Genomic DNA, 27,655 nt, shown 5'->3' with positions numbered 1-27,655 from the left:
CATTGTGTTACTGTTTTGCCTTAGCTCTTCAAGCAACAGTGGTGCCCACTATGGACCAAATACGTATTTGACTGGACCGCTGGGAGTGATGAAAGGCCTAGAAAGTCAGTGGGTCTCTACGTGCATTGCCTCAAGTAGTGGCTACCTCTAAATGGGAAGATGACTCATCTGGGCAAGAAGGACTAATATCAACTGGGTGACCATGTTGTCTAAGGGCCATACACTTATAGGCTTCAACATAGTAGACTTACCACCAACAGGGATCTCAGAATTATGAAGTTACTGTGATAGAAGTTATTAAGAAATTATTTTAGGTAGATAGAGAGAAAAGGGATCCTTGGAAAGTTTTCATTTCTTTTTAAAACACCTCCAAAAGCGTTGCTTGTCTAACAGAAAAGTCCAGGCTCTTAGAGCCAAGCCGCAACCTTTAGTATGCATACGCAAGCCATTAGAAACTGGGTCCACTTAACATGGCGATTCCTACCTTTGTCCTCTTGCCCTTGCCCCACATATCCCCGCGTGTGTAGAACATCATGGTGCCCTGTATTTGCATATTAAAAGGCTAGGGTGGGAAGGCCAGTTTTTTTCCCAGGGCTACGTTAATGAATGCCTGGTCAAACCAATCCCCTAAGCCCTATGCAAATCAGACACGGACTCCTCCAGCCTCTACATATACCTGCCTGGTACACACCACACTTGGGGTTTCCTCTTTGAGCTGTGGAGCCCCCATCCCTCTGTCTCTGTAAGGCCGAGCCTCTTCCTTCTGCCTTCTCTTTTCTTTCTTGCCTATTAAACTCTCCGCTCCTTAAAACCACTCCACGTGTGTCTGTGTTGTGTAATCTAATTCAACGTGAGACAAGAGCCCTGGTGTTCCTCCACTCATGGGAGCCATATCATTACTATAATTGCTAACTAGAATGGGTTGCCTCTCAGAGGAAAAACAAGAAAGCTCAAAAGGAAGGAAGGAAGAGTGGACAGGCAGAAAACAAATATTGCTGCTGGGATAGTTGTTTGTATTTTCATCAGTCAGGCTGCCAGTGGCTGCTCCTACGGAGGGACTGCAACAAAGTCAATGATCTAGTAAGAAAGTCCTGAAGATACTTAGGAAGGTTATAGAAACAAGCTGTGTTATGGCCTGCACTCCTAGGAAAACTCCAAGTGACTGTTTCCTGGAGAGAAAGGGACACAGGGAAACCAGTGGACGGATACAAAAACCTAAAATGGACCTCTGACCTTTAAAAGTTTCAAATATGACAAAAGAAGAGAGATGATCATAGTGGAGAACTTAGGACTGTTAGGAGAAAGGAATTAGAATTGCGATAAAGATCCCCTGGAGAGAATTCCTGTGTAGAGATGGAAACTGTTGCTTTCCCTATCTCATTGAATACATTTCAACCACAACATATTCCTGAGTTTAATAGATACACTGGACTGCAAGTGGCTGTTATTTTGTCTCCTTTGACTGAACTGTAACTACAATTTCTTTGGAACCTCGAAAAAACATACCAACATGTTAGATTCACTCATTTCAAATCCTGTTTACTGCAGGTTAAAGTATTGGAAGAAAAAAAAAAATCTAAGGACTTTTGCTGCTATTTTCTTTGTGAGCTTCCTAGACACTCAGATGTTGAGAAGAAGGGAATTGAAAAAGAACCAAAAGAACTTCTCATTTTATTTGTCTGTTTGGACTTTAACAAGTAACTGATATTTTGCTTTGTTCAAATCAAAGCATCCTCAATGGACATAAACTTGGATACCAGCCAGGTGCGGTGGCTCACGCCTGTAATCCCAGCACTTTGGGAGGCCGAGCCGGGCAGATCATGAGGTCAGGAGTTCAAGATCAGCCTGGCCAACAGTGAAACTCCATCTCTAAAGAAAGTACAAAAATTAGCCGGGCATGGTGGCGCATGCCTGTAGACCCAGCTACTTCGGAGGCTAAGGCAAGAGAATCGCTTGAACCAGGGAGGTGGAGGTTGCAGTGAGCTGAAATTGGGCCACTACACTCCAGCCTGGGCCACAGAGCGAGACTCCATCTCAAAAAAAAAAAAAAAAAAAAAAAACCTGGATACCAACTTTATCTCAGGTGATTCTACAGCTTTCTATGGTGGTAGAATGGTAACTACTGGGCCCCTGAAAAGTATATTATTCCCAAAAAAAGGACATAAAGTCTGGATTAATTACAAGATGGACAGATACCAATAAGTGGGATATGAATGAATGCAACCAACATTGAGAACAGGTCATGAGAGCAGCAGGAATAAATACTTTCTACTTTTTTGTTCCAAACCTGAAATTCCAATTAATTCAGCTGAAAAGGTGTATTTTTGATGAGCAGCAGTGTCAAAGAGTGGACTGTGGAAAGATAAACCATATTCTCTGCTATGAAGAAGCTAGCTAAGATCAGTACTTTCTTCTCCCAAGCAGAAAGAGTTTCACATGGTCTCAAGTTCCCACAAGGCTACCATGTGCTACCAGTAGCATTATGCAATTCCCTTGGCACCTATATTCTGTGCCATTTGTGTTTGTAAGCAAGGACACTCTCACCACACAGTATCCAGTATTAAATATTCATTCAGGCAAACCGAATCCAGCAGCACATCAAAAAGCTTATCCACCATGATCAAGTGGGTTTCATCCCTGGGATGCAAGGCTGGTTCAACATATGCAAATCAATAAACGTAATCCAGCATATAAACAGAACCAAAGACAAAAACCACACGATTATCCCAATAGATGCAGAAAAGGCCTTTGACAAAATTCAACAGCCCTTCATGATAAAAACTCTCAATAAATTCGGTATTGATGGAATGTACCTCAAAATAATAAGAGCTATTTATGACAAACCCACAGCCAATATCATACTGAATGGGCAAAAACTGGAAGCATTCCCTTTGAAAACTGGCACAAGACAGGGATGCCCTCTCTCACCACTCCTATTCAACATAGTGTTGGAAGTTCTGGCTGGGGCAATCAGGCAAGAGAAAGAAATCAAGGGTATTCAGTTAGGAAAAGAAGAAGTCAAATTGTCCCTCTTTGCAGATGACATGATTGTATATTTAGAAAACCCCATCATCTCAGCCCAAAATCTCCTTAAGCTGATAAACAACTTCAGCAAAGTCTCAGGATACAAAATCAATGTGCAAAAATCACAAGCATTCTTATACACCAGTAACAGACAAACAGAGAGCCAAATCATGAATGAACTTCCATTCACAATCGCTTCAAAGAGAATAAAATACCTAGGAATCCAACTTACAAGGGATGTAAAGGACCTCTTCAAGGAGAACTACAAACCACTGCTCAATGAAATAAAAGAGGACACAAACAAATGGAAGAACATACCATGCTCATGGATAGGAAGAATCAATATCGTGAAAGAAATCAGTATCGTGAAAAGGTAATTTATAGATTCAATGCCATCCCCATCAAACTACCAATGAGTTTCTTCACAGAATTGGAAAAAACTGCTTTAAAGTTCATATGGAACCAAAAAAGAGCCCGCATTGCCAAGACCATCCTAAGTCAAAAGAACAAAGCTGGAGGCATCATGCTACCTGACTTCAAACTATACTACAAGGCTACAGTGACCAAAACAGCATGGTGCTGGTACCAAAACAGAGATATAGACCAATGGAACAGAACAGAGGCCTCAGAAATAATACCACACATCTACAGCCATCTGATCTTTGACAAATCTGAGAAAAACAAGAAATGGGGAAAGGATTCCCTATTTAATAAATGGTGCTGGGAAAACTGGCTAGCCATAAGCAGAAAACTGAAACTGGATCCTTTCCTTACTCCTTATACGAAAATTAATTCAAGATGGATTAGAGACTTAAATGTTAGACCTAATACCATAAAAACCCTAGAAGAAAACCTAGGTAATACCACTCAGGATATAGGCATGGATAAGGACTTCATGTCTAAAACACCAAAAGCAATGACAACAAAAGCCAAAATTGACAAATGGGATCTAATTAAACTAAAGAGCTTCTGCACAGCAAAAGAAACTACCATCAGAGTGAACAGGCAACCTACAGAATGGGAGAAAATTTTTGCAATCTACTCATCTGACAAAGGGCTAATATCCAGAACCTACAAAGAACTCAAACAAATTTACAAGAAAAAAACAAACCACCCCATCAAAAAGTGGGCAAAGGATATGAACAGACATTTGTCAAAAGAAGACATGCATACAACCAACAGACACATGAAAAACTGCTCGTCATCACTGGCCATCAGAGAAATGCAAATCAAAACCACAATGAGATACCATCTCACACCAGTTAGAATGGCGATCATTAAAAAGTCAGGAAACAACAGGTGCTGGAGAGGATGTGGAGAAATACGAACACTTTTACACTGTTGGTGGGACTGTAAACTAGTTCAACCATTGTGGAAAACAGTATGGCGATTCCTCAAGGATCTAGAACTAGAAATACCATATGACCCAGCCATCACATTACTGGGTATATACCCAAAGGATTATAAATCATGCTGCTATAAAGACACATGCACACGTATGTTTATTGCGGCACTATTCACAATAGCAAAGACTTGGAATCAACCTAAATGTCCATCAGTGACAGACTGGATTAAGAAAATGTGGCACATATACACCATGGAATACTATGCAGCCATAAAAAAGGATGAGTTTGTGTCCTTTGTAGGGACATGGATGCAGCTGGAAACCATCATTCTCAGCAAACTTTCGCAAGAACAGAAAACCAAACAACTGCATGTTCTCACTCATAGGTGGGAATTGAACAATGAGATCACTTGGACATGGGAAAGGGAACATCACACACCGGGGCCTATTATGGGGAGGGGAGAGGGGGAAGGGATGGCACTGGGAGTTATAGCTGATGTAAGTGACGAGTTGATGGGTGCTGACGAGTTGATGGGTGCAGCACACCAACATGGCACATGTATACATATGTAACAAACCTGCACGTTGCGCACATGTACCCTAGAACTTAAAGTATAATAATAATTTTAAAAAGACACCTAAAAGAAAATAAATTAAATAAATAAATAAATATTCATTCAGGTGCAGCCTTATCCTATAGTACTTAGAAAACATGAGAGACCAGTAAGGGGCAAGATTTGTCTCCTGGAGTACAACTCATAGCAAGTCCAGTACTGCTGACATAACTCTATGTGATGTCAAGACTGTGCATTCTATACTTGTAGCAGATATACCAACATTGATACGATATTCTTGCCCCAAAATGCTTTCCTGAATCTAATCATGAGGGAAAAATTAGACAATCCAAATTGAGAAACCTCCAAAACAACTGGTATAGGTTATTCAAAAATATCAAAGTCATGTAAGGAAAAGACATGGGAACTGTATTAGATTAAAATACACTAAAAAGGCTCACCAAAGCAATCTGTGATGTTTGAGGTGAACACTCGCATGAAGTGTTATGCTGTCTGCAACATACACACAGTTCAGGGAAAAGGGGCTGTACATATGTGGCAATATGTTAATATTTAGGGTAAGATAGTGGAATGCAAAATGATGATATAATAAAAATCAGAGGTTAACAGTACCAGTTGGTTTCAAAAGTAGCTGTAGCAATATTTTTTCTCATTTTCTGAAACTCCTTCAAATATTTAACTCTTCTTTACATCATAGAATAGTAATTTATGTTGCTGTCAAATGAAAAGTACTCTAGATAAATACTCACGAGAGCAGGTGGCAGTTTGCCACTCTAGACATTGTCCATAGGGAAAAGAGATGATATAGGCATTAGAGTCAACACATCGTTTTGTACTGCTGCACCACATACACTCCATGCCATTGCTTGTACAGTTGGAACATGATGTCCTTAGAGAGCATGGCTTTTTGCATGGCCTCGCATTTTGATTTGGACTAACTGGAATAAATAAACAAATACAATAATTTCATTTTTAACTTCATGTTAACACAATTGTATGGGTTTTCTTTGCTTTGCTGTTCAGAGCATGTTTCAATTAAGCCAACTTTGGCATTATAATATGATCAGATAAATAAAAACAAAGGTGATATATCAATACTTCTTAAATTTTTTATTAAATTTGAAAATGTACAACTTCTTTGATATTTTTAATTATTTACAAAGTAAAGTTGTATAATTTTAAATATTGTAAGTAGTAATGTAATCTATGACCTAGTTTGTATACTAGCAGTGTTTACTTTCCCAGCCACAATGTTTTCCCAGCCACAATGTTTTCCATAACATTCCACATCTTACAAAGTAAATGTCCCATAAGTGAACATGTCTCTGATATAAACAAAGAATAAAAATACAGCTTATCATAAAATATTACACAAGATACAATATTTATCACAGCCTTTAGGACAACTATTATTTTAAAATAATAGGAAATAAATATTGGCAAGGATGCAGAGAAACTGAAACCTTTGTTCACTGCTGGTGGGAATGTATACAGCCTCTGAGAAAAACAGTATGGTGATTCCTCAAAAATTTCAACATAGAATTGCCACATGATTTTGCAATTCTGCTTCTGGCTATATACCCCAAAGAAGTGAAAGCAAGAAGCTGAACAGATGTTCATACACTCACATTCATAGCAGCATTACTCACAAGAGCCAAAAGGTAGAAGCAACCCAAGTATCCACTGATAGATGAAGGGATGAACAAAATGTAGTAGATACATATAATGTAATACTGCTCAACCTTAAAAAGGAAGGAAATTCTCATACATCCTACAACATGGTGAAACACTAAAGACATTATGCTAAGGGAATAAGCCAGTCACATAGGACGTATACTATATGATTCCACCATATGAGGTACCTGAAGTAGTAAATTCATAGAGACAGAAAGTAGAATAGTAGTTGCTAGGGACTGTAGGGGGTGGGGTGGAGGAAACAGAGAGTTATTGTTTAATGGGTACATATTTTTAGTTTTGCAAAATGTAAAAAGTTCTGGAGATAAAGGGTGATGATGTTTGTACAACAGTGCGAAAGTACTTAATGCTATTGAATTGGCATTAAAATACATTTAAAATGGTTAAAGTGGTAAGTTTTAAGCATATTTTACCATGATAAAAATATAACATTTAAAAGAAAATAATTTCATATTCCTTTCTCACTTAACAAAAATCCATTTCAGAAGATGTAACAAAAATGTTTCTTTTTACTTGATAACTGAAATAATATGTCTACAAGAGTAAAAGGAGTCCCAATTAAACAAATCTTCCCAAACACTATCATAAGTGAAAGACATTAATGAATTAAGAATAGATTATTGCTATATTGTAAGTAACTACAACCATATATTCATAATCTCACTATTTGAACCAACAGAGATTGCATAAAATAATAATACTATGTTATTTTCACAAGTTAATGCTGAGATCACTAATAGTAAGTGGGGAAGAATGTGTATAAAAATAAAATTTACATAAATATCAGAGAATCAGACTACACCCTAGAAGGAAGGAATGAGAAGATGGGATGGAAACATACTTTTAAAGGAATGCTAATTTACTGGACTACTTACCAACAGGTTTTTCACAGACAAGGCCATTTGCCATAGATGTACAAGGATTAGCTTTTAAGCCTGCCACTGCAGCCCTTTCTAGATATGCACAAAACCCAGAATCATTGGGTTCACCAGGAAGCCACTGTAGTGTTGTGTTTGTAAAAGGAGACATGTCTTCCCATCCCCAGTAGGATATATTGATCTTGCGCAAGCCTACCCAAGGTGATACTTTCTGTAAACAACAGGAAAAGGGGCATTCAAAGAAAGTTAGATGTAAAAATATGCCATGTTCCTTAGCAAATGGTTCATTATTATTAAAAATTATATTTGAAGATATATATAAAACTGCCTTTCTAATGAGTTTTAGTACTAAGAATAATTAACAATTATAGCATAGTTTGGAGAATGACGTAGAACAGAACACTGTTTTTAAAACCTAGGTTTTATGTTTAGCTACATGATTGGCATCATTTATTTAGCCTTCGCGAACCTCAGTTTCCTCTTCTATAAAATGGAGATATAATTATCTATCTGATAAGGCAGGATTATTTAAAAACTTAACATACTGTTGTTGCTGCTGCTGCTTCTATTACTATTACTACTATCAGTGTAATCAGTTGAAAGATTAAGATTCTAAAGATAAATTGCCATTATCTACACTGTGAAAATAGAAAATAAAATCAACAAACAGTATATAGAGTCTGAGTGAAGTCTTCATAACAAGACTTAGCAAAAAGACTTAGAGAAGAGTAACCGCCTCTCTCTTAGCTTAGACCTCTACATATAAATTTGGGCTTCTATATGATTTTTAGATAAATTAATGTCATATAATTTTATTAATAAAAAACAAAAATAATAAAATATGATGCTTGGGCCTAAAATTTAACTAAAATTGACAAATACCACATAACTATTCTTAATGCTGTAAGTAATATTTCAAAATTAGCTTGAAATAAACATCTTTAGCATATTTATAACCTTAATAATTACTCAATTTTAAAATTTTATTCTTATATTAAAAAGTGATATATTCATGATCCGAATTACTAATCTTTACAAATTTTTTTAGATTATAAACACCTCTATTTTAATATATATATATACACATATTTTCCAAAATACTAAGCTACCAATATTATATTACAATGTGAAACGATTTCAAAACTCCCCATTGTTCTTTTTTTTTTTTTTTAACATTACAGAGTATCAGGACAGAGAAAAATGTTTCTCCACCTTGCACATTAGCAACACGGAAATAAGATATTTGTATCCAGTATATGTTCTAATTATGATGTGTACATGGTCCTAGAGATCTTAAAAGATAGCCATACACCTAGAAAAGTGTGCAGTGTACAAATACAATAAAGTTCACATAGTAAACACTCGACAAATGTTTCTTGAATAAAATTTAAATATAAATTCTTGTTATGACAATAAATCTCATATTGCCCAAGTACTGTACACATAGTAGGTAATCAATAAATTTTGCTAAACAAAACTCATTAAAGATTGCTATCTTCCATCATCTGCACAGTGCCTGAAACAAAGATGGTACTTAATAAATAATGTTTCTAATTATAAAAATACACATGCTGCTTCACACTGTGATCAGCGTATATTTCATATATTATTCTGAAAAATATTTTGATAAGCAAAAAGCTAAAACATTCTTACAGCTCTTGATAATAACAGCAGGAGTCAATTCAACATAGATATTTCAGATTAACAACTGTGTTTCACATGACAGCAATTCTGCCTATATCCCTGAACTATCTATAGTCAAGACAAGTCATTTAAAATGAAATATTACTCCCTAACTCATCATGATAAAAATCCGAGAGGAAGAGGAGGAAAACAGAAAAACGAAGCTGCTGATAAAACATTTAAAGTAACTATTACTCAGTAAATGAACTGGATAGGCAGTTCATTATCTTATGTAAGATAAATAACTATATCATGAAAATTTCCTGCAGCACACCATAAATCACTGTAACATTTCATTAGCCATTTCCGATAAGTAAATGATCATTTGACCCAAGATATCTCTATAAAGTGAATGAATTTGTCGATCTTTATTTGCCAAAGAAAGGTTGTCTTAAGTTTATATAACTGCAATGACTCAGAATTCATTTTATATAAAGATATGCATAATTGAATGTCACCTTGCAGAAGTCTCCACCTTTAAAATCTTGCTAAAGCTCAGCTTTCTGATAAAGCAAAACATTCTTCATTTACAGGGCATGCTACTTAGCATCACATTCCTTAGCAAATGGAACTTTTGAATGCGTCTAAGTTCATCACGCATTCAAAATAATTATTAGTTCAATCATTATTATTCATAATAATAGGCAAGAAAAAACGAACACTAACATAAGAATCTTGAAATATGCAATCTCAAAAAAGTACATTTCAAGGTTATATTGTAAGAACTAAAAATAATATGTCTTAAGCAAGAAAAAAAGCAACAGAATTATAATATCAAATACCAGTACTTTCTAAATATCAGGAAATTTGAATCTGTCAATAATAAGCTCTGCATAAGTGGTAGGTAGTGGGAACTAATTTTCACATGTTCATTGGTAATAGCCCCTTATTTTTTGTAGTAAAAGAAATAAATTGGCATCACAAGAATATAGACAGATTTTAACTCATGTTGTTTGTCCCATATGCTAAAGTAAAACTTTACAAATACACCTTGTCACATTCTTCAAAAATATTATAAAACTGATAGGTCTCTCCTACATGCTACCTCATATATCTTATCCTCTAGCCATGAAGCCAGCAGCTCTCAAGACAAGTTGAGAGAAAAGACATAGGCATTTCTCTGGACTCTTTACCAATATTTTCATGTGCTGGCCAACTCTGAATCCTGTAAGACATAGCTAGGGCACTCCTCTAGGAAATTATTCTTAGGTCCACATTACTGGTTAGATGCCTACCCTTTATCTTCATATATCACCCTATGTGCATCTGTCATTGCAATTATCACATTTCAGTATAATTGTGTTTGTTTCTCTCTCCACTAAGCTCTTTGAGAACGGCAATTGTCTTTTGATCTTTGTAATCTCAGAAAGGAGTAGATTGCCAAGTACACTGAAAGTGCTCAATAAATGTACACTAAATGAATAACTACTGGTCTATCCTTCACAGAAAAATAGTTACAGTTCACAGAGAAGTAGTTTTCTGAATCAACTAATATGATTAGTATAGTTTTTCTTTACCCTATTAATGCCAGACAAAAAAAAAAAAATTGTATAAGGCCAAGAAGTACCGTATTGCAATATCTACTTCAAAATATTTGAATATTTATAAAAGTCAAAGGATAAAACTAATTCATCAGTTTTATTCATGGGGAAGAGGGCTTTGGCTGTACAGACAGAAACTGGGGATAGAAATTAGATTATCCATTACTGATACTCATGAGAAATATACATGCTAATATTAATACATTTCATCACAAAAATTAGGGTTGGCAGTAACAGTGGATTGAGTGTCCATACAAAAATTTCTGGAGTGATGCCAGCATCTTGTCTGACTAGAGACACCTGGTGCTCATCCCTGCCACAGGAGAGGATTGAGACAATGAATAAAGAGCTACGCTTTGACTGGAGTGTCGAAGGGAGAGTGCTGGAGTGCAGTGGGGGAGTAGAGATTCACCTGCAGTGAATGCAAGTCCAGAAAGGCAGCGTGGAGGCACCCAGCCTTTGTCCTGTCTTCTCCACCTGGATTGGATTTGTTCAGGATCAGCAGTGACTTCCTGTTATAGGGAATAGGTAAGCAGATGATCCCCACTAGCCCCCATTGCTACCACAAACACCTACAATCCTTACTACAGAAGAATCCCACAGTCCTTACAAGCTCTGAGCCCAGTTTAGAGAGCTGCCAGGAATTCCCTCAGCTGCACTGCCCTCAATTAAGAATACAAGGTGTGCACTTCTCATTCCCTCCTCAAGCCCTGTGAGCCAAGATACCGCAGCATGGTGCCATCTTGAGACCAGAGCCACCTCTGGAGTGTACCTTGCTCAAGTGTCCAGTAGCCTCTGCACCTCTCCAGTACTGCAGTTCATTTTCATTCCACCAAGCCCATACAGGTGGCTGAATGCCACAACCCCAGCTGAATGAAGCCTAGGTCCAGGATTGGCTGTGACTCTGGTCCTACACAGCAGGGAAATCAATCCCCAACACTGCACTTTTGAGCCAAAGGAATGGTCTGGCAGTCCCACACAGGACAATGCGGTCCTTGAGCCAGCCGAGCCAGCCAAACCATTGCATGCCCTCCCCCAAGCAGGAGAGGCCCTTGAGCCTCTGTGCAGCTAATATGCCCCTAGGCTAGAGGAGCGGCTACATGCCTGCACTCAGGGCCTGAGAAACAGCCACACTGCAATCTCTCCAGGGAGGCCCTTGGCCTGCCTAACAGCCCTACACTGGCAATCAGGGCCTAGAAACAGTTCCACAGGCTGCCGCTGTTGGGCATGCCTCCATGCAATACAAGCAGCCAGAAGTCCACATCCAGCACCTGAGAAACAGCCCTACAGGCCACCCCTGGCAGCCACACCCACAGGCTAGCCAGGAAGCCATATAAGCATATCCTGGGCCTGAGACACCCCCATGAGGCATTCCCAGCAGATATTCCCCCAAGCCAGCCAAGCAGCAATGCACCTACATCCCGGGATTAAGAAATAGCCCTGTGGGTTGTTCCTGGCAAGGAAGCCCCCAGGACAGCCAAGGAGCCTTGAACCTGTCTCCTGGGCCTGAAAAACAGGCCCAAAGGCCATCCCTAGAAAACATGTTTCCAGGCCAACCGAGCAGCTATACACTCATATCTTAAGCTTGAAAAACAATCTCATAGGTTGTTCCTGGCAGGCCAGCCCCCAGGTCAGCCAAGTGACTACATGCCTATGCTCCCAGAGCGAGAGTCCTGTGGCCTCAACCCCAGCAAGCCAGAATGCAAGTTGCCCTACTCACTGTGGGTACTCACGTGCCCATGACCTGAGAAACAGCAAGGTGAGCACACTATCCAACAGAGCCACACCACCACTGCTACAAACTGTCTTTGCTAAGGCTACTAAGACACTTGAAAATGTCACTAGTATGTCACTAGTGTGGACTAGAGCTAAAGAAACTACATGGAGACTACACTACTGCATCTACCTAGAACCAATACCAATACACCCCATTGAACTAATACGCCAAGACCCATTCATACTAATAACTCTTTCCATACAAAACCTACTCCATAAAATTGGAAGAATTTTATGTAGGAATTCCTACATAAAATGTAGGAATATATCAAACAAGAAAAAGCAAAAAAAAGGTATCTCCAAAGGAAAACAATATTTCTCCAGTAATAGAACCCAACATAAGTAAACATATGAAATATCAGAAAGAAAATTCAAAATAATCTGAAGGAACTTCAGTGAGATATAGGAGAATACAGATAGACAATTCAACAAAATAAGGAAAACAATTCATAATTTGAATGAAAAATTCAACAACAGAGATATCAGGAAAAAAAGAACAAAATAAATCCTAGATCTGAAGAATTCAATGAATAAAATTTTTAAAATGCAACAGAGAGCTTCAACCACAGACTTGACTAAGCAGAAAAAAATAATTACTCTTTCTTATTTTTAATAGAGATGGGTTCTTGCTATGTTGCCTAGGCTAGCCTCGATCTCCTGGGCTTACAAGCGGTCCTCCTACCTCAGCGTCCCAAGTAGCTGGGACTACAGGTTCACAACACCATGCCCAGCTAGAAGAATTACTGGACTTAAAAGCAAATAACACAGGCAACAAAAATAAAATAGAATATGGAGTGAAGAAGGCCTACATTTATAAGAAACCATTTAGTGAAAACCTATTTGTATTATAGGCACTACAAAAAGAGAACAGAAGGAAACAGGTGTCTAGAAATATTTAATAAATCACTTGAAAACTTCCCAAGTCTTCAGAAAGAAATGGACATCCAGGTGGAGGAAGCTTAAAGAACAACAAATAGATTCAGGCTATACAGGTCCTCTCCAATGTACACAATCCTCAAATCATCAAAAATCAAACACAAAGAAAGAATTCTAAAAGCAGCAAGAGAAAAGCATAAAGTCAGATACAGGAAAATCCCCACTACAGCAATAGTAAATTTCTTAGCAGAAACCATAAAGGCCAAGAGGAATGGAAAGATATATTCAAACTATTGAGAAGAAAAATAAAACTGTCAACCACAAATATTATACCCAGCAAAGCTATCCTTCAGAAATTAAGGAGAAATAATATCTTTCACAGACAAAATCTAATGAAATTCATCACCAATAGACTAGCCTTACAATAAATGCTCAAAGGAGCCTAACATCTAAAACCGAAATGATGATAACCACCATCATGAACACATACAAAATTATAAAACTCACTGGTAGAGCAAATATACTAAGGAGAAAGAGAAAAGAAATAAAACTATATCACTACAGAAAGCCATGTAAATACAAAAATAAACAATAAGAGAGGAAGAAAGGAACAAAGAATAGAAAGGATATACAAAGGAAGAAAAGATGTACGAAAATCAGAAAACAACCAACAAATCGACAGGAATATTTTTCACCTTCCAATAATAACCTTGAAAGTTAATAAATTCCCTTACGTAAAAGATATAGACTGTCTGAAGGTATTTTTTTAAAAAATAACTAACAATATGCTGCCTACAAGAAACTTATCTCACCTGTAAAGACACACATAAACTAAAAGTGAAGGGATGAAAAAAGACATTCCATGCAAACAGAAAGCAAAAGTGAGCAGGAGTAGCTACACTTATATCAGACAAAGCAGACTTTAAGTCAAAAGCTGTAAAAGAGATAAAGAAGCATATTATACAATAAGAAAGGGATTAATTCAGTAAGAGACAATAAATTGTAAATATACATGCACCCAATGCTGGAGCACTTAGATATGTAAGGAAAATACTATTAGATATAAAAAGAGAAATATGCCCCAAAACAATAATACTTGGATACTTCAACACCATGCTCTCAGTACTGGACAGATGATCTAGATAGAAAATCAACAAAGAAACATCAGATTTAAACTGCAGCATAAACCAAATGGACCTAACAGACATTTACAGAACACTGTACTGCAGAATACACATACTTTTCATCTGCACGTGGAACATTCTCCAGGAATGACCACATATGGTAGAACACAAAACAAATATCAACAAATTTTTAAAAATCAAAATCATACCAAGTATCTTACATGACCCCAATGGAATAAAAATAGACTTTAATAAAAAGAGGAACACTCAAAACAATATGAATAAATGAAAATTAAACAATATAGCCCTCAATTAACACTGGGTGAAGAAAGAAATTAAGAATGAAATTTAAAAATTACTTGAGACAGCTGAAAATAGAAACACAACATACCAAAGCCTACAGAATATAGCAAAAGCCGTACTAAGAAGGAAGTTTATAGTAATAAATATATACATCAAAAAAAGAGCAATTTCAAATAAACACCCTAATGTTGCATCACAAAGAATTAGCAAAGTAAGAAAAAAAACAAATCCAAAATTAGAAGAAGGAAAAAAATAAAGATCACGGCAATCACGATCTTTATTGAAATGAAATCAGGACTAAAATAACACAGAAGATCAATGACAGAAAATGTCGGTCTTGTTCAAAAAATAAAGAAAACTGATAAACCATTTGCTAGACTAAATAATAAAGAAAGAGAGAAGACCCAAATAAATAAAACCAGAAGTGAAAAAGGAGACATTAAAATAACACAGAAACATAAAGGGTCATTAGAGACCACTATGAACAACTATATTTCAAGAAATTGAAAACTCACAGGAAATGAATAAATTTCTGGACACATGCAACTTAGAAACTGAACCAAAAAGAAACAGAAAAATTGAAAATACCAACAAAATTCATGATTTTGAATGAGTGATGAAAAGTCTCACAATAAAGAAAAGTCCAGGACCAGATGGCGTCACTGCTGAATTCTACCAAACCTTTCAAAAACAATTAAAACCAATTCTTCTCAAATTATTTCAAAGAACTGAAGGAGAGGGGATTTTCTTAACTCATTCTATGAGGTCAGCATAACACTGACACCAAAACCAGCCAAGGACATTAAAAAAAAAAAAACCTAGAGGCCAAAATCTCTAATGAACAAATGCAACAATGCTCAACAAAATATTAGCAAAATAGCAAAATGAATCCAACAACATCAGAACAATACACACCACGACCCAGAAGAATTTATCCAAGGGCTACAAGGATGATTCAACCTACACAAATTAATGAACATCAAATATCACATCAATAGAAGGACAAAAACCATACGATCATCTCAATAGATGCAGCAAAAGCAATCAACAGAATTCAACATCTCATCAAGATAAAAACTTAAATTAGGTATTTACATAGGAATTACCTAATTTAGGAAGGAAATAAATAAATAAATACCTTTATTTAGGAAGGAATGTACCTGAAAATAATAAAGGCCATATATGACAAACCCACAGCTAACATCATACTGAACAGGAAAAGCTAAAAGTCTTTCTTCTAAGAATTGGAACAAGACAAGGATGCCCATTCTCACCACAATTATTTAACATAGCACTATACGTTCATGGCCAGGGCAGTTAGGCAACAGAAGAAATAGAAGACATTCAAATTGAAACAGAAGAAGTCAAAGTGTCCCTGTTTATAGATGGCATGATCTTATACAGAGAAAAACTTTAATAAGACTCTTATACAAGAGCCAGAAAGAAATTATTTAGGCAGATAGTGAGAGTAAGAGACTCCTCAGCAAGCCTTCCCTTTTAACAAAAAGCAGCTCCAAAATCATTATTTTTCTAACAAAGAGCAGCCTGTGAAATTGAGCTGCAGACATAGATAAGAAAGCTGGATGCTTACACGGGTGAATGCCGGCAGCTGTGCCAATAGTTTGTAAAGGCTACCTGGGGGCCAGGCATGTTCATCATGGAGACTCCATCTTCCCTTTTCTTTGTCAACCATGTGTACAGTAAAGGAACAGGCAACATGGCACTGGCGCAGTAGAGAACCCATCTGCATAATAAAAGATTAGGGTAGGGCAGCCAGCTTCTTCACTCACTATGTAAATGGCACATCTGGTCAGATCAATCTTTTGGGCTCTATGTAAATCAGACACCACCTCCTTAAGCTTGTCTATAAAACCCCATGTATTTCACCACAGAACCAGAAGACCCATTCCGGACCCCTCTCTCTCTGCAGGAGAGAAAGGTTTTCTCTTTCTTTCACCTATTAAACCTCTGCTCTTTTTTGGCTGGGGGATTGCAGTTTCACTCTTGTCCCCCAGGCTAGGGTACAGTGGCGCGACCTTGGCTCACTGTAACCTCCGCCTCCCAGATTCAAGCAATTCTCCTGCCTCAGCCTCTGGAGTGGTTGGCATTACAGGCGCCCGCCACCAGGCCCAGCTAAGAGATGGCGTTTCACCTTGTTGGTCAGGCTGGTCTCAAACTCCTGATCTCAGGTGATCCACCCGCCTCAGCCTCCCAAAGTGCTGGGATTACAGACGTGAGCCACCATGCCTGGCAACCTCTGCTCTTAATTTCACTCCTTGTGTGTCCCCGTCCTTGATTTCCTTGGTGTGAGGCAAAGAGCTTAGGGTATTACCATAGAGGAATGACACCACTTCAACTCTACCAGAAAACCCTTAGTACTACTGATAAAGTAATTCAGCGAAGTTTCAGGATACAAAATCAACACACAAAAATCAGTAGCACTTCTATACACAAACAACAAACTACGTGGAAAATAAATCAAGAAGGTAACACCATTTACAATACTATAAAAAATTAAAATACTTAGAATTAATTTAACCAAGGAGGTAAAAGACCTCTACAAAAAAAAAAAAAAAAAAAAACTACAAAACACTAATTAAAGAAATTGAGGCCGGGCGCTGTGGCTCACGCCTGTAATCCCAACACTTTGGGAGGCCGAGACGGGCGGATCACGAGGTCAGGAGATCAAGACCATCCTGGCTAACACGGTGAAACCCCGTCTCCACTAAAAACATACAAACAAAAAATCAGCCGGACGTGGTGGCGGGCACCTGTAGTCCCAGCTAGTCGGGAGGCTGAGGCAAGAGAATGGCGTGAGTCCAGGAGGCGGAGCTTGCAGTGAGCTGAGATGGCGCCACTGCACTCCAGCCTGGGCAACACAGTGAGACTCCATCTCAAAAAAAAAAAAAAGAAAAGAAAAGAAAAAAAGAAATTGAAGAGGATCCAAACAAATGGAACAACATTCCATGCAAATGGATCAGAAGACTTAATATTGTTAAAACAACCATGCTACTCAAAGCAATCTACAGACTCAATGCACTACCTATAAAATACCAATGACAGGCCGGGCGCGGTGGCTCAAGCCTGTAATCCCAGCACTTTGGGAGGCCGAGACGGGCGGATCACGAGGTCAGGAGATCGAGACCATCCTGGCTAACACAGTGAAACCCCGTCTCTACTAAAAAATACAAAAAACTAGCCGGGCGAGGTGGTGGGCGCCTGTAGTCCCAGCTACTCGGGAGGCTGAGGCAGGAGAATGGCGTAAACCCGGGAGGCGGAGCTTGCAGTGAGCTGAGATCCGGCCACTGCACTCCAGCCTGGGCGACAGAGTAAGACTCCGTCTCAAAAAAAAAAAAAATACCAATGACATTGTTCACTGAAATAGGAAAAGCAATCCTAAAATTGTATGGAACAAAAAAGAGCCCTAATAGCCAAAGCAATCCTGAGCAAAATGAACAAAGCTAGAGCTATCAAACTACCAGGCTTCAAAATACACTACTAAGTTGTAGTAAACAAAACAGCATGGTACTGGTATAAAAACAAACACATACACCAATGGAAGAGAATAGAGAAGCCATAAATAATTCACACAGCTGCAGCCAGCTGATTTTTGACAATTACACCAAGAACATGCATAGGGGAAAAGACAATATCTTCAATAAATGGTGTTAGAAAAACTGAACCTCTATATGCATTAGAATTAAACTAGACCCCCACCTCTTAACCTATACCAAAAAAAAAAAGAAAAATGGATCAAAGAACTAAATTTAAGGCCCAAAGCAATAAAACTACTAGAAGAAACCATAGGAAAATCTCCAGGGATGGGTTTATGAAAAGATTTTATGAACAAGACTTCAAAAGCACAGGAAACAAAAGCAAAAATAAACAAATGGGATTATATAAAAATAAAAAGCTTCTGCACAGCAAAGGAAACAATCAACACGGTGAAAAGACAACCTACAGAAAGGGAGATTATATGGTTTGGCTGTGTCCCCATCCATATCTCATCTTGAATTACCATCTTGAAGTACACTTGCTACTAAGTTGTAGAAATAAGCGTATGTCCAGATTTTATGCTCTCCACCATTTTGATAGGCTATCTACAATGCTTCTTTAAAGTAAGCTGTACCAAGCAAGCATTATTTGTTTCTATATAGCAAGTAATTGGTAACATAGTCATCTCTCTCTATCCATGGAGGATTAGTTCCAGGTCCCTTGTGAATTCTAACATCCATAAATATCACGTCCCTTACATGATATAAAATGGCATAGTATTCCAAGTAACCTATCCATATCCTCCCATATACTTTAAATCATCTCTAGATTATTACTGAATACAACATAAATGCTATTGAATAGCTGTTATGCTGTATTGTTTAGGGACTAATGGCAAGAAAAAAAAGTCTGTGCATGTTCAGTACAGACACAACCATACTTTTTAAAAATATTTTTCATTTGCAGTTGGCTGACTCCATGAATGAGGAACTCATAGATACAGAGGATCGACTATAATTGCTCTGAAAAGTTTTCAAGCAAAAATTCTTTCTGCCACACTATACCAAGTGGAGTTATAATTCTTAAATTATACATACTCTTTAAGTGTATTTATTCATATAAGATGACTCTGGTAAGGTAATACAGTGGTGTGCTCTGCAAAAAGTGATAATTTATAAACCATTATTACCTTATTACTTATACAAAATAAGTCTTCTGTCAATTCACTTGAGAAATCAATTTTACTTTTATTTCCAAAATTAGCAAAATAATGTATTAAAAACAAAAAAAAATCATTTCAAATAATTATGAGATTATCATAGCATATTTCCATAATGTAAAAAAGCAGAAATGTTACCTGTTGTGTATACTTCTGTATTTCATCCAGAACAAATTCTACTTCTTTTGAGGTTGTTAATGAAGCAAGATTTCCACTAAGATTATAGCAATAAAGTTTTGCATTGTCATAGTTTTCTCTACTGGCATTGATTCTAAGACAAGCATCCCCAATATGACTCCATCCTTCTCCACAAAGATGAGCTAGTAAAAAAAATATGTCTCAGTTTTAGATGACCAAAAAGCAAATGTATTTTTCAATCATTTCAGAATACTTCTGTATTTGTTTAAATTATTTTTGAAATAAAACATATTAAATATCTGCATATAATATTTCAAATAAATTTTTTCTAATAGTTTGGTAGAGAATGAAAGCAGAACATCCCAATTTTTTCTTTAAATCTTAAATATGAGATAAATCATGGCTCTATGACATCTGTTAAATGTGTTGACTGCTAGGTTTTCTGTGTAACGTCTGGTATATTGGCATATGGTATTTCAATAAGTAAAATCACTACTATATTTATGTCCCAAGGTCTAGTTTACATAAGACAAGATTACTTTAATAGAAGAACAACAAGCTTATACCAAAAGCAGTTTCAAAGTTACTCCTATAAGTGAAGCTAATTGACCTCTGAATCTAATTTCCATAGCTCAGGTATATCGTTGTGATATAAGTTGGGTTCTCTGATTCTTTCATAAGTATGGGTAGAGAAGTCTCATTTCACTTATGATTAGTAAAGGAGCTATGATCTTTCCTTACTAATGTTTATTTTTATACAATTATTCATGTACTTCTAAAGATGAAACATATTATTCAGTAATAGTGGTTTATCTATAGAATCCAAATTGAACTTGAAACACTGTTTTCTAAAACACAAGTTTATATAATAAATACATTAATAAGGCTAAACTTTAGCGTGTGCTAATTAACAATAGTGTTTCATTAATATACTGATCTATAAAGTTAGACTACATTTTAGTTTCTATATCACATGAAATGTATTCGCACCTCTGGCCCTGTGTGAAGGACCTTGGATATATTGCTGCAACTCTTATAAAATTGTTTTAAAGCAGCTGTTTTCAAATTTTTGGTCTTTAAGTCTTAAAAATTATTGAGGGTCCCACAGAACTTTTCTTTATGCATGCTATATCTACTGATTTGGAGCATTTTAAAATGAAAAATGGTTTTAAAATTAAAAATGGTAACTTTAACAAATACATGTACTTATTTAAAATAATAATTTTAAACCCCACTATAAATTCACTCTTCAGCTGCTGAGATGTCTTGCTCCCTATGGTATACAAATAGGCCCAAAGGAAATATATCCTCAAATTCTCTTCCTGAGGGAGAGTAGCTGACAATTCAAATTAGACCTCAGCATCAAAAAATAAAGAAGGATTAATGAATGAATAGAGGATGGAGAGGCAGAGAGATCAGGGATAACACAAAGAGAGCAATATGTTAATTGAACAATCTAGAATGTAGGCGTTCGGTGTACTCTCCACAATTATTTCTGTTTTTCAATATTTGAAATATTTCAGAACAAAATGTTGAAGGGGAACATTACAACTTATAGCATATTTTATTTTTATTGTTTTATGTTTTTGTAAATGTCTTTAATATTTGGCATTTGACAGCTATATTCTCATACCTTCTTCTACATTCATTTTATAGGAATAGCATACATCAGATAGCCTTTATAAAACTCCATGGTAAACCCATAACAAATGGAGAATTTTAAAAGCAAATAATGTCTCAGTACTACTAGTCTTCACCAAATAGACCCACTCAAAACCACGCTGGGGACTCCTGTTCGTTCATGGTTGCTGCTCTAAGGATTAAATTGGGTACCATGAATAACTCACAGCAGCTGGAACATAGTCATCCCTCAATAAACGATAATTATCATTTAATAAGACTGTGTACCATTTCCTGGTTTTCAGTTTGAGGCTATATGTGTTTCAATTATTCCAGTCATTTTAAATCCAAAATACCAAAAAAGTTCTCCTTACAATGCAAAAGTTTTCTTAAATTATGTTTTTTTCTCACCTTACTGACTCAAGGAAGAATTTAGATTATTATTGCCTGTCTCCTCATTTATTTTTTAGTGAGAACAAAAATAGTTAATTGACAAATCATTCAAATAAAAACAAATGCATGGGCCTTTGTGGCTAAACTAAATTATATTACCAAACCAAATATTTTTATACTTCAGGCTTTTGTAGTATTGAGCATCAACTTGGCAGTGGGGTTTAAAGGAAGGCAATTAATTTATAATGAGTTTAGTGAGATAAATTCAAATTGCCAAGCTCATATGAGATCAATGTAAAAAAATGCAATACACCAATTGTCATGGAACTGTACAACTGCTCTACTGGGGCCTCTATTTAGAGCATTCACTTCCTTGAGATAAGCTGAATGGAAATCAAACGATATATAGCCAGTTGGCTGCTTAGTAAATATGAATTAAGAAAAGGGAATTTGTGTATAATATATTTCATTGTATCTCCAAAACGACAGCCTGGTCAAGTGCAGCCTTTATAACAAAGCAACATTTTTTTCCCAGGGAATGAATAGATGAGTACTACCAAAAGTAACTTTACTGTCATTTTTCCAAACTTCCACTGGCAACTAATTTCCATTCTTATCAAAGTAATATTCCTTTAAATATATACATTCCTTCATTCAAATCTTGTTTTGGTCCAAGACTAACCTTGTCATTTTAAGGAAACTTTGTAAATATTTTCATTGATCTACATTTTCATTTTATAGTTTAATTCTTAGAGATCAACACCACTTTCAACTTCTTAGCATCATCTCACTGTTGCTTCTTAAATCCTGCCTATTGCATTATTAATACTATCTTTCTCAAAATGAGCACACATGCACATCACACTGTTTAAAAGCTTTAAAGGCCAGTATGTAAACAAAATTCAAAGTATGAATGACATTCCAATGCCTCAGTGGTGTGTTTGTTTGCTTGTTTTTGAGACAGAGTCTCACTCTATCACCCAGGTTGGGGTGCAGTGGCGTGATCTCTGCTCACTGCAACCTCCACCTCCTGGGTTCAAGTGATTCTCCTCCCTCAGCCTCCCAAGTAGCTGGAATTACAGGTGCCCACCACCACAACCAGCTAATTTTTGTATTTTTAGTAGAGACAGGGTTTCACCATGATGGCCAAGCTGGTCTTGAACTCCTGACCTCAAGTGATCCACCCACCTCGGCCTCCCAAAGTGCCAGAGTTACAGGTGTGAACCACCACACCTGGCCAAAATGGTATTTTTAAAGGCAAAATAATTTTGATTTTATTACATGAACTTGTAAGAAAGATTCTCTTTTAGACAAATTCTGTGATGGAATTTTCCAATATATTTTAGGATTACATAGGCTCAGAAACTTTTCTTTAAAAAAAAAAAACCCTGGGATTAAGAGAGGCAAAATACTAAACACAAATAAAACACCTAGTTAATAGCTACAACTCTGTCATTTACCAGCCACGTAATTTTGAGAATATCACTTAACCAGCATGGATCTCAGTTTATCTGTATAAGAAGCAGAACTGGTTAAATGCCTGTATTACCTTTCAATTTTCTCATTTTATCTTTTATATTTCAAAGGAAGAGTACTTAGCATCCACTAGCAATGTTAACTGTGAAAACATGAAATTACTTTTAAAAATGAGCTTTGCTGTAGTTTGTAAAATTTGGATTCTCATAAAAGCAGATAATATTTATTATAAGAAATTTATTTATTATAAAAGTATATTATATATAGGATATGTTATATAAAAACAATTTATATTGTATTATATGTTATAAAATATAATGAACATATAAATGTATGGTTTAAATTTATTAAACATATAAATTATATATTTATATCATTAAAATTACTAGATATATAATTTTAATAAATATACTATGTTACATATCATATAAGTAATATATTTATGTATTTATTTTTAACATATTATATATAATATTTTTAAAACCCTGGGATACAGAGAAGGAAAATATATAATATATAATAAATATGTGCTATATTATTATTTCCTTAAAATATTTTTTATAAATGTTATAATATATAATGAAAATATGCACTGAGTTTGGAAAATAAAGGGCACTTAAATAAAATATGACAAAATGTTAATATTTGTTAAATCTGAATATCAAGTCTAAGTGCTTATTATTATCTACATTTTTAAGATTTTTTTCAATGAAAAGGTATCTAATCAATTCAACAGTATAGTAAACATATGGACACCTTAAAATAATTGGAAGCAAATATGCAATCAAAAAACTTTTCTTGTAGAAACAGTGCTATTAGTACTACAATGTTATAGGTTGATATTTGTTATGACTTTAATTTTAGAAAATGTAGTGTCCTTACGAAATGTACTTTTCTATGTCAGTATTTATCTGTATACCATAAACTCATTCACTAAATTTTGAAATCTTTACCTGGTAAAGCCTGGCATTCTTGCTGTCTCTGATCCCACTGGCAATTCAAGTTTAGTGAACAGCTTTTACAGCTGGTAAGTTTGTTACAAATCTGCTCATTTCTCACATGACATTTGGTGTAGTTCTTGACAGACTAGAAAATTCAAAAAGCATGTTATTTTTCACCTTTGTACAGCAATGATTCTTAAACTTCAGTGTATATTTAAATCCTCTAGTGAACTTTAAACATTTCTAACTCCAAATACAATTCAACTGAATCAGGCTCTCTCTTATTTATTTCATTAGTTTATTAAATTAGATTAAATTTGGCCTAAAGCTGCCTCTATAAGTGGTGAACTACAACCTAATTTAGGATGTAAACAAACTGCACTCTAACTTACAAGCATATTCTTGTAACAGATAGTTGAGTCTCGGCCAATCATAGCAATAGAGGCATATGTTTCAATGGACAAACTGCAAAATAGTCAAATAAGGTATTATAAACACAATGGCAATAGGCAAAGCTAACTACACTGCCTTGTTCAAAGTTATTACAAATTAAAATGGCAATCATATTCACTCCCACTGGAAAACATAGATTGATCCCTTATAAAATGGTTACTGGAAGGCCTATGCTCCTAATAATAGAACTTATGTATCTCTTGCTTTTACAAACTCTGACATGACTTGATATTGCAAGGCTTTAATGTATTTTGCCAAAGTATATTTTCACCAGATAGAAGAAGCCCCCACGAACTGATGACAACCAGACCTTTCATGGTCTACACCCTGGAGATTGGCTCTTTTCAAAAGAGACACCAGAGGAAGACTGCCCTTGAACTCAGCTGCAAGGGACTACACTAAGTTCTTCTCTGCAGCAAAACTTCAGGGCCTTGAGCCTGAGCCTTGGATCCACATTTCTCAATTTAAGAGGACCCGTCCAGCCTCGGGCCAGTACACCCACTGGAAACTTCAAGGCAAAATTGACCAGGGACATTTCTCCTCAGAAACAAATGACATCCCAGACATGAACAGCTTTCCCAAGATGACAGATCAAGACTTCTTTCCTTAGTCACCATGAAACTATGGTTCTTTTCCTCTTTTCTCTGTTTTTATTTTTTATGTATACCCAGGAAGATAACATGCTTATTATGATTTCATAATCAATAGCTTTTGCAGGGAAAGTAACTGAATGTTGGATATGTTATGTTGAACCTAAATCCTTAAATGATCTTAGAGATTCTCTGCTTCACCTTCTAACAAATTTCTCTGATGTTCTAAGAGCAATATCTGGTCCTTTGTATAGGGTTAGGCTTTTAGATTCATACATTAGGTTCTTTGTTTAAATCTAAGAGTAGTCAAAACCTATAATGAGGGATTTGCAGTTACATTATGCCAGAAATTGAATAGGATAACCAAAAGAAAGATAATTCAACAGTTTGTCAAGAAATTTATCACCCTAATCCCTTTAATTGTCAAGATCCTTCAACCATGCAATGATTTCATAATGGAGCCTTGGAGAAATATTACTAGTGCTTCTCTACTGTAGCCCCTAACACACACGGCAAGGAACCATTGTCATGCCTCTCCAGAGTATATTTTTATCTGTATAGGATTTAACAACCAACCATATATATGAGCAACTCCATGTCTCAATAAGTGGAAAATGTCGATTAGGGATTTTAACAGTAATACTGTTAGAATTGTCATGATTATTTCCAATAGCCAACTGGAAATTGAACATTGGTCCACACCTCTTAATTTACACTAAAGAATAAAGAGGAGTTTGCCAGCAAGTCTAAGTATCCATAAATGGGCATCTTTTGGTAGAATGCTCCTTCCCTGGCTTGGCATAAATGTAACGAGACTACGATTAGAAATCTGTCTCAAACATTAGCTACTATAGCAGAAATGGGCTACAGTTGCCCGTCAAACATCTTTAAATTCTCCTGCTACAGTTGTTTTAGATAACATGATTGCTTTGGCCTATCCGTTGACTGATGAGGGAAGAATGTGTGCAACAGATAACACCTCCTATTGCCCTTGGAAACTTATGTCTGACATGATAGAAAGTCAGTTTTAAGAAATCAACAAACAAGATGATTGATTAAAACAAGTAGATTCCTCTTCTGGCTTGTTGTTGATATATTTGATTTTGACCACTTTGATTCATGGGAGCACCTACTAAGAAGTATACTTCAGTCTCTTAATATTACCCTCCTGATAGTCATTATAAATAGTCTCCTTAGTATGCCATATCCTCTCGATGCCTTTTTTTTTTTTTTTTTTTGAGACAGAGACTCGCACTGTTGCCCAGGCTCAAGTGAAGTGACGTGATCTCAGCTCACTACAAGCTCCACCTCCCAGGTTCACACCATTCTCCTGCCTCAGCCTCCCAAGCAGCTGGGACTACAGGCGCCCACCACCACGCCCGGCTAATTTTTTGTATTTTTAGTAGAGATGGGGTTTCACCATGTTAGCCAAGACAGTCTCAATCTCCTGACCTTGTGACCCGCCCACCTCGGCCTCCCAAAGTGCTGGGATTACAGGCGTGAGCTACCGCGCCTGGGCCCTCTCAAGTCTTAAATGTTCATATGCAGCCATCTGTTATACATCAGATGGTCTCACTATAGTTAAAATAATAAAAACACAAAGATAATATAAAAAAATTATCCAACTGTCTTGACATTGGTAATTGTGAATTCCATATTCAGACCAAACAAGTCCATTATGATGGTGACAGAAAGTAGTATTAGTGCCTAAGGTTTATGGTCAATTTCTCAAAAATGACAGTTGACCAAAAGGGGAGATTGAATTAAATTTGGCCTGATTTAGTATGTAAACAAACTGCAATCTAATTTATGAGTGTATTCTTATAACAGATAGCTTAGTCTCAGCTAATCACAGCAGCTGAGCTTCAGCCAAACACATGCTGCCAACTGATTAGACTATTTCCATACAAGGCAAATGCCTCATCTCACCATGCCCAAACAGGGCAAATGGTGAGCTGTAGCCAATCAAGATGTTCCTAAATGTCACTTCCTTTTTCTGTCTAAAAATACTTCCTGCCCACATTGATAGCTGGAGGTGTCTGAAGCTCTTCTTTCAAAGTGCTGTTTAATTCATGAATCAGTCTTTGATCAAATAAGCTCTGCTAAATTTATTTTGTCTTAAGTTTTTCTTTTAACAAGTTAAATTACTGTTCTTGGAATTGGAATGAATGTTTATTAAAAAATAAAGTGTGTAAATTACATAATTTGAAACAGGCACCATCTAATGAAAACTTTTTCCAGTGAATTCGAAAACAGTCTTCCAATTCAAAAAATAAAATCATGCACAAAGTCATTTCCATTAATGATGACATGAAATGGTTCTCATCTTAATAAAAGTATCACGCAGACCCTTGGGAATGAGGCAGAAATTAAAAGTAGTAAAAGGTAAAGAGATGCTTTATCAAAATCCAATACAATATAAAAAGATAAATGACTGTCACAATAACTCAAACTAATTTTACTTCCACAGACACTAAATGGTTTTGGTTAATTGAGATTTCTTCTGTATA

General features: G+C 36.3%; 1 protein-coding gene across 1 annotated transcript in view; it reads right to left on the bottom strand.

The window, feature by feature from the left end:
- The window catches only part of ATRNL1 (attractin like 1), an 831,601-nt gene that overhangs the window by 633,816 nt on the left and 170,130 nt on the right, over positions 1–27,655 (bottom strand). Inside the window, exons 14-17 of the mRNA XM_025396530.1 lie at positions 24,115–24,247; positions 19,673–19,854; positions 7,515–7,728; positions 5,694–5,882 (exon numbers count right to left, since the gene is read on the bottom strand). Of these exons, the coding sequence (XP_025252315.1) occupies positions 5,694–5,882; positions 7,515–7,728; positions 19,673–19,854; positions 24,115–24,247 (718 nt within the window). The remainder of the gene's footprint in view (positions 1–5,693; positions 5,883–7,514; positions 7,729–19,672; positions 19,855–24,114; positions 24,248–27,655) is intronic.

This window comes from Theropithecus gelada, chromosome 9 (assembly GCF_003255815.1).
Source record: "Theropithecus gelada isolate Dixy chromosome 9, Tgel_1.0, whole genome shotgun sequence".
Classification (NCBI taxonomy): domain Eukaryota; kingdom Metazoa; phylum Chordata; class Mammalia; order Primates; family Cercopithecidae; genus Theropithecus; species Theropithecus gelada.
The sequence above is the reverse complement of the archived record's forward strand: the minus strand, read 5'-3'. Positions and strand labels throughout refer to the sequence as shown.